Source organism: Montipora capricornis, chromosome 9 (assembly GCF_036669925.1).
Source record: "Montipora capricornis isolate CH-2021 chromosome 9, ASM3666992v2, whole genome shotgun sequence".
NCBI lineage: Eukaryota > Metazoa > Cnidaria > Anthozoa > Scleractinia > Acroporidae > Montipora > Montipora capricornis.
The window spans coordinates 22,328,819-22,341,318 of NC_090891.1; the positions used below are offsets into that span (position 1 = coordinate 22,328,819).

The 12,500-nt window shown below is 40.2% G+C and overlaps 1 protein-coding gene across 1 annotated transcript in view; it reads left to right on the forward strand.

Annotated features, from left to right (window-relative positions):
* Window positions 1-8,606: 8,606 nt before the first annotated feature.
* Window positions 8,607-12,500, forward strand: part of LOC138016698 (zinc metalloproteinase nas-33-like) — a 24,593-nt gene continuing 20,699 nt past the window's right edge. Inside the window, exons 1-3 of the mRNA XM_068863893.1 lie at window positions 8,607-8,745; window positions 9,358-9,460; window positions 11,220-11,407. Coding sequence (XP_068719994.1) covers window positions 8,673-8,745; window positions 9,358-9,460; window positions 11,220-11,407 — 364 coding nt within the window. The 5' untranslated portion in view covers window positions 8,607-8,672. The remainder of the gene's footprint in view (window positions 8,746-9,357; window positions 9,461-11,219; window positions 11,408-12,500) is intronic.

A 12,500-nucleotide genomic window follows, 5' to 3' on the forward strand; every position in this document is an offset into this window, starting at 1 on the left:
CTAAGCTAACTTTTGATCGTTGGTTAACGCGAAGTTTGATGGCTTAAACGGGAAAATTTTCAGAGATTGCCGACGTTTTATTCGGCCTCTGTGAAGATTCGACGCCAAGCAAAGACCACGGAAGGAACAATTAACTATCGTCCGTGCTCTACCCGGAATTTCGAGGCGACTGGAGCTGCTGGAGAGAATTTACGGCCGTTTTCCTTCGGCGGATCGGATCGACTGCTTCGTGAGAGTACCCAACCTTGTTTAGTATGAGTATATATAGAGGGAGCAAACCGGTTCCTCAAAACTAACAGGAATGGCCGTAAATCGGCTCAAAGACCACACAGGAGGGAAAAAACACACTTTAAATCGTTACATTTTCATACGTCACAGAAACAATCGTTATTTTCCGCATACAAATCCTTATAAATATGCAAATCGCTCGAGTCATGTAACAATGCAAAGGTCATCATATAAAGAGCTGCTCATATATCGAGCTTGGGTTACCTGTGGGTATCCTCCCCGAGAAGAGACGGCTGGACGCGTGAGCGATCACAGGCGACCCAAACATAATTTGAATGCTCAGTCAGAAAAAATTCTAGTTCACAGCGAGGAAAATAAATAAAATAAACGCACTCTTACTTCACCTGGTATCCTTGTGTCGATTTGAGGTGTTCTGGGCTAGTTTTGAAATTTGCTCCCATCCTTCGTTCAAGGTCTTCGTTTTCAAGGTCTTTGTTTGCGAATGGGTGTTTTGTCTTCGGTCTTCGTTTTCGGGGGCTTCGTTTTCGATACTACCTCCTGGGAAGCCCACCAAACTCCGTTCCCAAGGTCACAATTCCGCACCAGAATCAATTGACAAAGATTGAACTTTCATTTCAACACCACTCAGCATTTCAACCGACCATCAACGCAATAGCAAGCTTGCGAGCGACCTCAGGCGGTAGTTGCCGTTCACTGACTCGATCGCAAGAAAGCTTCCGAAAGACGCACGACTTAACGCTAAAGTGGCCACGGCTTCGACTGTTGGATAACAAACGGAGCCCCACTAGGATAGTGGACCGTAGTCTGTCAACAACAATTATTTTTCCCCGTGGCCACTTTAGTAGCGTCAAATGCATCTTTCGGAAGAAAGATACCCACAATGTAGCCTGCGTCGCAGACGAAAATAAACCTCGGTAACCGGGGTTTGTTTACGTCTGTGACGCAGGCTAACCTGTGTGATGCAGTTCAGTTCTAGGTCATGGAGCTAGTTGTTGCTCACCATATTTCATTAGTGTTCAGTTCACAAGTTTGTACCCTCCCCAGAGTTGGATCTATGTTTTGTACAGCTTCCACAAAATCATTTAGTTTTAATTTCCTATCAACTTCTCTTGCTTCATAAAACTGCGTGCGATACCACAACTTTTGTGCTTAACCTAGCTCTGTTTGCATTTTGGAAACTTCCATAATTGGGTAGTACGTAATTCCCTTTGACCCACGGTTGCAGTTGCCATCCGGAATCCGGAAACCGGAAACCAGAATCCAGAATTATCCATAAAAAGTGATAGCTACAACACCTTCCAACGCATCGGAAGGCGCGATTTTTATATGCAACCATTGTAACAGTGATGTTTTCACGTGTGAAGATAAAATGTTATTTTCAAGTGTGAATATATCAGGTATTTGCGCGAAAGCCACTTGGTATTTCATTGGTGTTTTTTCATAAAATATCATATATCATATATAACTTTATTTACCCTCGGATTTTAGAGTAGCTTGATGTAGCTAGTATCTCTAAGCATATAACCTCCCAACCATGATACACCACAGAAGACATACCACAAAATCGGGAACTACATGTCCTACTCTTTGCGACAAGTGTTTGGGTTCTTTTACGTCCCACAGGATTATGAACATTGAAGCGATGTGAGACGGGGCCTACAGTTTCGCGTCCTTATCTGAGAAGACTAGAGAGTCTAACCATTTGCATATGTCATTGCAAAGACAGCACTTTCTCTTCAGTTATTTAAAGACCCTGAATGTTGGTCCGGCTGGAGTTGAAGTTACGTCACCTCCCACGTGACAGCCCGGAGCTCAACCAACTAGGCCACCGGTGCATGGTGGATAGCGTTATCCACCTTTTGATCAATCGAGGCATCGTTTCTTGTGCATCTTGATTATCATCAAGTCTTCTAAGTGGAAATCTCCGTCTCAAAGGAGACATCAAGGATCGAAATTAATGATCATAATCGAATTTCTGACCCCATTCAACAGGGAAGGAAAAGGGTTCAGAAATTCTGACCCCAATCAACAGGGAAGGAAAGGGGTTCAGAATTTCTGACCCTATTCCCAGCAGGGAAGGGAAAGGGTTCAGAATTTCTGACCCATTCAACAGGGAAGGAAAGGGGTTCAAAATTTCTGACCCCATTCAGCAGGGAAGGAAAGGGGTTCAGAATTTCTGACCCCATCCAGCAGGAAAGGAAAAGGGTTCAGAATTTCTGACCTATTCAACAGTGAAGGAAAGGGGTTCAGAATTTCTGACCCCATTCCCAGCAGGGAAGGGAAAGGGTTCAGAATTTCTGACCCATTCAACAGTGAAGGAAAGGGGTTCAGAATTTCTGACCCCATTCAGCAGGGAAGGAAAGGGGTTCAGAATTTCTGACCCCATTCCCAGCAGGGAAGGGAAAGGGTTCAGAATTTCTGACCCATTCAACAGTGAAGGAAAGGGGTTCAGAATTTCTGACCCCATTCAGCAGGGAAGGAAAGGGGTTCAGAATTTCTGACCCCATCCAGCAGGAAAGGAAAAGGGTTCAGAATTTCTGACCCATTCAACAGTGAAGGAAAGGGGTTCAGAATTTCTGACCCCATTCCCAGCAGGGAAGGGAAAGGGTTCAGAATTTCTGACCCATTCAACAGTGAAGGAAAGGGGTTCAGAATTTCTGACCCCATTCAGCAGGGAAGGAAAGGGGTTCAGAATTTCTGACCTCATTCATTTAACGCTATTTGTCTGAGATTTTTTCAGCTATATGCGATATGCTTGTATCAAAATTGAAACGAACTGAAAAATAATACAAATAAACACTTTCTTATCGTTTACTCTAAAAACGTAGACTGTGTATCACATATTGGATGAAGCCGTTTGCAATTCACCTGAGTCCTGAGTTAGCTGCTTGTGTTGATGTCGCAACCTCTGTATCTAAAGACACGCAAAGTTCACACGCTACTTAAAGAGCATCAAAGAGAAAAAGATCTATTGCTTTCTCAGCGATTAAATCTATGTTATGTTGGAGGATTAACCGAGCTCAACGAAACGCTCGAAGTAAGTCTCGGCTGGCAAATTATTTATTCGGTTTTTTGCCCAAGGGCAATTCTCCATACTCTTCGCTGTACTTCTCTATAGCACACGGTGACACCACGATGTATTTCCTCTACGGCGCTCCGAACTGTCTCGCATAGGTTCAAAAGAATAAGGCCCGATCTCAGGCATAATCGAAGCTAAATTCAGTTTCAACCTGACACAAGATTCTGTACAAATTTTGTTGATATGAAAAAATGCAAAAAAGGGCATTCCTATTATGGAAGTAACCGGAAGAAAAGATGTCCAAAATGGCGGACGTTCAATTAAGGAACAATGACTACGGTTTGAACTTTCTGCGTCACTTTCGAAAGGCAAAATTCACTTTTTCTTGCTTTTTACTACAAATGTAAGCTATTTCAGTAGTTCTAAGCTCCCATATAGAATACAACTGCTAGCCTTCCGTTCTCCTTTAAACTCGAAAATTACACAACGTGATAAATTCACAAAGGCTGCAATCTTACAAAAACCTTTTCCAGCAAAACATTTATTGAAACAAACAACATATTTGCTATTAGAGGCAAAAAACCCTTCCTACTTCAATTGCGTGCGTGCAATTAAATAAATTTCTGACAGTTCACATCAAACCCTTTTCGGGAAAACTTTGACCGTAAATAATGAAGCACAAAAGAGGCAAAAAGCTTTTATTCAAATAATTCTTCACTGTCACATTTCAATTTTTTTTTTTTACCTTTGCAGAGTTGGGTACAAAATAAATTTAAATTGCCAGACAACTTAGATGCGACTTCAGTAAACACTGTGATGCATTCAAGGCGTTCGGTTCCTCCAATGTTAGTTAAATCCATAAAAATATGCCATTTGATTTCAGTGTTGTATATAATGCCAAGTTAGTAAAATATTAGAGACAAAGCTCACATGATATCCAACGGCGAAAAATGAAATTGTTGTCGAAGACCATTACTCGTCGCTTTAATTAAAAATTTCAAATATTTATTTTTCACCCCATGCCCTGTCTTCTTCATCCAGTTGACGTTCCATTCTTGAGCTCCATGAGGACATATTTTGTTTAAAGACCCACTAAAATGTCACTAGCGTTACAATGACTTTTGACGCCATTGCAGGTTAATTAAATGTTTTCCTGTGTGCACCAGAGAAATCTACGCATTACGCAACCCTCTCAAACCTAACAAAACACGCACAGAACACTCTATGCACAAAGACACCACTTAACATGGGAGTGAGAGGCAAGACTTTTACCGACAGGGAAAAATAAATAAATAAATAAATAAATAAATAAATAAAGTGAAATAACAGGAAAATATTACCGATTTTCCGACTGGGATTGCCATACTGGCAACCCAGTAATAATACTGCACATCCACTAAACTCCACAACTCCGAAGAAACCTGCTCTAATTTGCTCTTTGTAAAGGGTTCATGCGTAACCAAGAGAAAATGAGGGGACAGAGAAGGAGGCTCCCGGTCCAGCCCTTGGGATATGTCATGTCCACGAAAGTTATTTTTAGACGAGCGGAAGTCTTCCGAGACGTCCGCATGCAGGCCAACCTCGGTCCGATGTTTGAAAGAAAATATATATTCATCAGCCTTCCACGTGCGCCATCATTTTCTCTTTTCACTAAGAACCTGAGAGCGAAGCAAGACTGCATGCGGACGCCTCGGAAGACAGACTTTCCCTAGAACAAAGACTTCCGCTCGTCTAAAAATAACTTTCGTGGACATAACATATCCCGGCCAACGCCTTGAGCCTCCCTCTCTGTCCCCTCATTTTCTCATGGCGTAACTTGATAGATGAACTCATAGCCAAAGCTCGAAGAAATTCTCTTAAATTTATGTGCCAGGCAAGTAAACCAGACATCTGCATAAATTCACGTGTAAGGCAAGTGTTACATATGTACGTGGTGCGTGTACAATTTTAATTTCATGTCTGATGCAGCAATAAAAATGGCAACCGTACCACAAAAGCTCACAATATTCTTCCTTTAAAACCTCATTGTGCTGATCGATCGAGTAGAAATGTATCATCATCATGTAATTTTTAGCATTGGGTTTGGCATTTACCACCGGAGGAAAGGCTAAGTGAGAATGTTATGGTCATGTGACGTGACTCAAGCTCACGCGAGTCTACACAAAGAGACATGGACACTAAGGTCGGAGAATCAAAATGGCGGACAATAGATTGGTCTTGATCACGTACAGAGGAAGAGCCTGTCGATAAAGTGTCAACAATGACTAAGAAAAAGAAAGACGTTGGCATACGGTACTCGTTACGTTACATTGGAGTGTTCTGCCTAACTGAAGAAAGAGAAGAACATTTATTGGTTAGGTTCCCGAAAAGGATCAACCATTGTTTGATGCCATTGGAATGGAGTAAAATTTACCAAACTTTCGTACAAAAATTGACAGCGCAAGCTGCAGGAATCTTGCAAATAAGTTTACTAAGATAAAAAAAATAATTATTTGCTCTCATTTGTGAAATAGTTTGAGCTTAAATAGTTTGACTTCCTTTATAGAATAAATAGATAAATAAATAAATAAGTTTTGTAGCTATCAGAAAAAAAAAAAGACTTGCACTACACTGTAACTTTAGTTATATTTAACGCTAATTTGCCAAAAGCAAAGTGAGTGTACATCTGAGACGAATAATTGTGTGAGTACAACTTCAGAGCTGAACAACAGAGAATTGATAATCGACACGGCTTATTTCTGTCATAAAGGTCACAAGTGCCTGCGGGAGCTCTGCCAATTTGTTTTTCTTTATATTCACCAGCTAGTGTGGTGAATATCAGCTTTCCATCCATTCGTGGTGGGTAAAATGAGTACCAGTACTACTGGGGACAAGTTGTCTATACAACGGGATAGGAGTTGCGCCCACCCCTGCCACGAGTTGCGGTAGATGCCGCAAATCATGGTAGAAGCATTGAAAAAGGAGCCTTCGGTTTGCCTTCGACTGCGGTCGCCCCACTTGTGGTGAATATAAAATCACATTACTATTTCTATAGGAAACCACTCAACCAATCAGATTGCTGGAAACTCTTTGTTCATCTCCGAAATTCTGCTGATTATTTATTATGGTTGCTGTTATTCCAGCCCAGCATTTGATAGCTCTAGTGGCATTCAGACATAGACATTTGACTCTCTCTCTATATATATAGCAATAAAAACTATGAAATAATTATTTCACAGTTGCTTTTCTCTTCTGAATAAACTGTTAAAGTAAGGGTTTCCGTGTATAGGTTTTTAGGAGTGGGATTTTTAGGTAATTGCATGCCGCTAGGGAAGTCGTAAACAGTGGTGTTCATCCTCGACGAGCGCTTTCGTAAGCGCTATCCGTTGCAACCACTACCGGAATTCGATGGCTCGAGGAAAGGAAATTCTAAAAAAGATAACTTCTTACGGTGGAATTTTTTTCATTTAATCAGATGAATCGTTCTTGTGTCGTGATTTTAACCAGCCAAGAGGATCGTTTGTTTTCCCTCATCGTGCGTTGTGAGACCTTTGTAGTCAATCTCAAATAAAACATGTTTTATCGCCAAAGTTGTTGTCGCTATGTTGTAAAGGAATTGGATCATGCTTTTAGCAGTGCATATATTGAAATATGCATGCACTAGCTTGAGAGTTTGCTGAACACTAGAGAAGCTAAAGTCGCACTCGGCTGTATCCTCGTGCGACTCTTACGCTTCTCTCGTGCTTACCAACCTCTCGCGTGCATCCATAACTCGATATACGCAAGAGCATGAACCAATCCTTGACTAGATCATTAAACAATGCAACTCTAGAGTTTTGATTGGCTTAGCCATCATGGTACATGAGCCATTATAACCCATCCATTTATTTTCGGGCGATTTTTTTGGCTAATTTAGGTCACGTCGTGTAATCACCAATCACCCCCGTTTGCGTGTACACAAATGCTGTTCCAGAAAGTGGAAATAAAAGCAACAAAATATTCTGTCACGTCGACTTTGAAGGTGAAGAAAGTTATGAAATTCGATCCTACGCGAACTTAGCTGAGTCCTTTTATAGAGTTGAGAATTGAATACACTGTGTTCACTACACTGTAACTATATAAGAAACCGACCGTTCGAAGGAGAGAAAAATTTCAGCCGCATTTGAAAACACTGTCATCCAGACTTTGCACACATTTTGTCTTTAATGGTTGAAATTTCTCATTCAGTAAGCAAAAAAGCGCCTTGTTTTCGAGTTTTCAACTCGCAGTGACAGTTAAATGATTTGATTTCTTTTCGTGAGACTTACATTCTTTCTTTCTAGTCACATTTTGCATGAAGAGTGCATCGAAGAAATGCAAAGAACGGCCATCAGATCAACACTGGCTTTTTACGAGCGATTTTGTAACAGTTGCGCGATATGAAAATTAATGGAAGGGTTTTAAAATAAATGGACCCCTTTCTGGCTTGCTGGTATGTTAGCTGATAATGTCCTTGGTTGAGAGATTGTCCTCAAAATTTCATATTTGCTTTCGAAGCTTTGCTTCTCGGCCAAATATTCATTTTTCGGACAATCTTTCAGCCGCGGACATTATCAGTTGACATACCAGCCGCCAGAAGGGGTTTACTTACCAATTCAAGTACTATACTCTACAAATATCAGAAACAGTAAGCATCAGTTTTGTTGATTTTACAAAATAGATCAGGGAAGATTTATCCATAATTTGTGGGAGTTTTTAATAAGATAATTATTCCACTTGCGCTTGTTGGATATGAGGCTGATCGGCGTTACGCACCTCGTTGGCTATCTACCATCTCATATCTAACGCGCGCTCGTGGAAAATTTGTTAAATAGATCGCGGCGGTAGGAAATTCATAAAAAAAAAAAAAAATTGGTTCCGTGGTCGTCGCTGCGAGTCAGCTAGTGAAATCAGCACCGAAATGTTACACGGAAAAAAAAAGACCAGGGGCGCGACGCATGTGTCCCAAAGCTATAAGAAGCACTGTCAACTCCAAGTACCATACTTGGGTAACATGCTATTTCACATTTAGGTGATGCTTGCGCCGCACGCGTTGCAGAGCTTATGATGTCTCTATTCGATAGTTAATCATTGGCAAGAGAAAGCCAATCTGAAACTGACTTTGCTACGGAGAGTCCTTTTATGCCCGTTAGGGATGACAATTTTGTCTCGTTTCGTTCTCAAATCAACCGAGTTGGCATTCGAGTGTCTATACTCATATATAGCCGTTCATGATAAATCTTTTGTTTTTTAAGCCAATAAATATTACTAATTTATAATTTTAAGAGATACAAACGGGTGACTGATTCACTCAAGAGCACAACCAGCGCGTGGAGAACCAATTCACTTTGGTGTTTAAGGCTATCCAATAAAGCCTGTGATCGGTGGATAACCAGGTCTAAATGCTATGAAATTTGTGCAGTATTCAATTTTCCTGCATGTTTTCCTAGTGGTTGCTGGTAACACAGTTAAAAGAGAGGGTAAGTACCTTCATAATAATCACCAACCCTTTCTGCTGTCTTGCTTCATCCATTTTAAGAGCATCAACATCCCAGCGGTCAGCTATACAATTTGAATTCTAAAACTGCAAACAACCATGTTAAGAGGTTCTTAATTTTGTCCAACACTAATTGACATCGTACAACTTACGAATGCGTCGAAGAATGTATTTTGTAGCATTGAGCTCTCGCTACCCGTAAGTGCCTTAAAACATGATAAATAACAACATTGCTGGTTGTCTTAGGTTATTATAAACTGTAGCCTCCCATTAATTAAAAGTTCGCGAACGAGGCAATTTCATTGAGATTTCGTTCATGCAACTCCCGTTGATATCCGACTAGTTTGGAACCAGAATAAAATTGATATGACAAATAATGCGCTTTTAAGGAACTCGGCAAAGAACGAGGCAACAAATGAATGCAGGTAATAGTAGATTCAATCCACTCTTTGCTTAAAGCACAACTTTCCAACAAAAAAACATTACCATAGATTACTGAACAACATTGCTGACGGAAAGAACGCGAACGATCCGAAGGGAAAGTTCACTGACGTAACATACGACAAAAATTAATTGAAAATAGTACTATTTTAAGGTTACGTTGGCCTGGGCTGCTGGCGCCTCCCAAGGAACGATACAGCCGTAGCTGAAAGCCTTGAGGGATCACAAACCGGTTTGGAGGGATTATACTGGGACAGGTGACTTAAATTATTGTAATGACCCAATGCTGATTTAGAACTTTGCCATGACTAGTAATCAGAGCAGATAATTTTCGATAAAGTGACTGGTCAAAAAGGTAAAATCCGGCAGCTGAATTTGGTTGGCAAGAACCAATGGAAATTTTGCCCAAGTGTAATGAACTCGTTTAAATAACCTGAGTTTTAAAGCTAAACTTAGCTAATGACAAAATATGAACGTGCACTAGGATTCCATTCGTCAGATATCTATAGATATTAGTGAAACGTGGACACTCTATCTATATCATGAGAAACCTCACAAAAGTCTTTTTGAGTGGTCAAAAGAGCAACCCTAACTCCACATAATTGGTAATGGTAATGGACTTCTATACCGCACATATTACATGACTCTCATGGCGATTGACAATTCTCTGAAAGAAGACCACCAACAAGAGGGGTCTTGATCTCCCGCACGAAAGTCCGACGCACAACCAACTGAACAGCTGGTTGTCGGTAACGGCCCTAACTGTATAAACCTAATTAATATATACCACACATGTACAAGTGAATAGTGCTCTCCGCGAGCGCTAATTGGCTAACTCGGACGTGATTAGCCATGTACTTTTCATCTCCGGCGCGCGAGATTTGAAATTATCGACGACATTTTACAAAAATAAAGTGCTTGTTTGGTTCGCCTTTTATTTAGCTTGTGTGGTATATACTAAAACAATTATTCAGCTCAGTTTCGGTGAAAGTGGTGAATATTTACCTCGAGCCCGGTGAATAATTGTGAACTGTAACCCTAATCATGTTGTTGAACCTAAGTAGTTGACATCTAGACCTAAGAGAGAACTTTGAGTCAACTTATCCCATTATGCGACCTGACATTAATGCAATTAAAGAAATTAAGTCTTCGTTCCCTGTATTGATCATAAATATCAGAGTCACAAAACACGGAAACCACATTTGTTTTTATTTGTTGTTTGTTTTTGTTTCCCTTCTGTTTAAAATGTCACGGCAGTGCAGTTCATTTTGTGTAGTTTTACCAATAACTCACTCCTACTCGCTATGCAGCTTACCGTTAACTCAGGGATAATTACTTTAAAACGATACAAATCAATCTTCCCTTACAAAAAAAATAATAATTTAATCATCTCTCGAGCACACATAATTTAAGTTACAAACAACAGAGATAAGACTTTGAATAAGTGTTAGGCTGAACAGTTTTTTAAAATCAATTTTAATCATCTTCAATTTTGTCCATCCCTGTCATCCCTGCCTCCTGTTGTATTTGCTGTTTAATTTAATTCAAACCTCCCTCCAGTGTTTTTTAGAAGCTATTTTAATAGACAACGATATTCGTCATCACAGTGGTCAAAATTTGATGTGGACACACTCGGCTGCGCCTCGTGAGTCCACACAATTTTGACCACTGTGATGACGAATATCGCTGTCGATAAGAGTACAGACAACGCTGAACCACTTTCGATCTTTTAAGTTTCGCTTGATTTGGTTGCCTGTCACCAGTCCCTGAAATTTTCTACATTTCTTGACACAGCCCCTTTAAATTAAGAAGATTGCTCTTCGATGGAAGGCATACGAGAGTCACAAATAGGAACTGCAGATATGCAGCGATATTCTGAGCCAAATATCACAGCAGTTCATAGAACAATTTAAGCGTTTCTGAGGAAGCTTGAAAAAAAATCCAAGCCTTCGTTCAAGCCTGGATGCGATGAGGTTTCGCTTTGAATTCTCAATTCTGCGTGTTACTGTTCCGCAGAGTGTCTCCTGTCTCAAAATGTGCAGAAGTCGCAAAGGATCATGGATTCCTCTTCTTTGCAATCCGTAATGGTGGTGAATGCTTGGCAGGCTCTTATCTTCACAAAAAATTCAAAAATCATGGAAAATCAGAAGATTGCTCTCAAGGGAAAGGAGGTCATGAGGCCGTAAATGTATATACAATAACAGGTACATCATTAATTAAACTACGAGAAAAATCACCAGCGAAATTTATTCTTTTCCCTCGAGCAATCCAGAGAATGTAATCCTTTTCTTCAGAGAACAAGCAAATAAAAACAAACACCGGAACTTTTGCTTCTATCTCAGAAGCTTTATCAGTAATAAGATGTAAATTTGTGAAAGAAGGTTTCTTCTTTTAACACCCTTATCCTTTCGGATCATGTGACAAATGGTGATACAACGCTGAAGATCGTCCGCCATTCCTGTTTAACTGTGGTTGTTTCCTTCTGATAAATATTGATCTTTAACTAATTGCTTTACCTTTTTACTGGGTTGCCTATGGGCAAACCCAGTCAAGGTCTGCGTTTAGTTTGTTTGTTTTCTTTTTTTTTTTTTTTAGTTTTTTTTTTTTTTTTTTCCGTGTCGGTAAAAGTCTTGCCTGTCACTCCCCTGGTAAGTGGTGTCTTTGTGGATAGAGCCCTCTGCGAGTATTTTCTTAGGATCGAGAGGGTAGTGGAAATGCGTAGATTTCTCTGGTGGACACAGTAGAATCATTAACTTAGCCTGCAATGGCGTCGAAAGTCATGTAACGCGAATGGCGTTTTAGTAGATCCTTAAACAAAATATACCCTTATGGAGCTCAATAATAGAAAGTCAGTTGGATAAAATAGGCAGGAATCTCAAAAGCGACGAGCACTGGACTTCGAGAACAATCTATCGCCCGTCGAGACGAAATCAAAGTGAGCAGTATTTACCTGAAGTACATGGTAATTTGACACAATTGAGTTTCTTGTCTTCACGCACGCAATCAAATAGGAAGAGGTTTTCGCCTCTAAGAGCAAATATGTTGTTTGTTTCAATAAAATTTTCGCTGGAAAAGGATTCTGTGGTATTTTCTGCCTTTGTGAATTATAATATCATGTTGTGTATTGAATTTTCGAGCTTAAGGTTCAAATGTGATATGGGAGAGGTTTTTTAGTATTGCTCTGTAAGCAGGAAGGGTTCACAGGCCTGTTGGAAGCGTGCTTGAGTTTCAACAAAATGAGGCCCAAAATCAGTGAAAACTTGTGACGCAGATGAATAATAAAGTAGCTGCTATTTC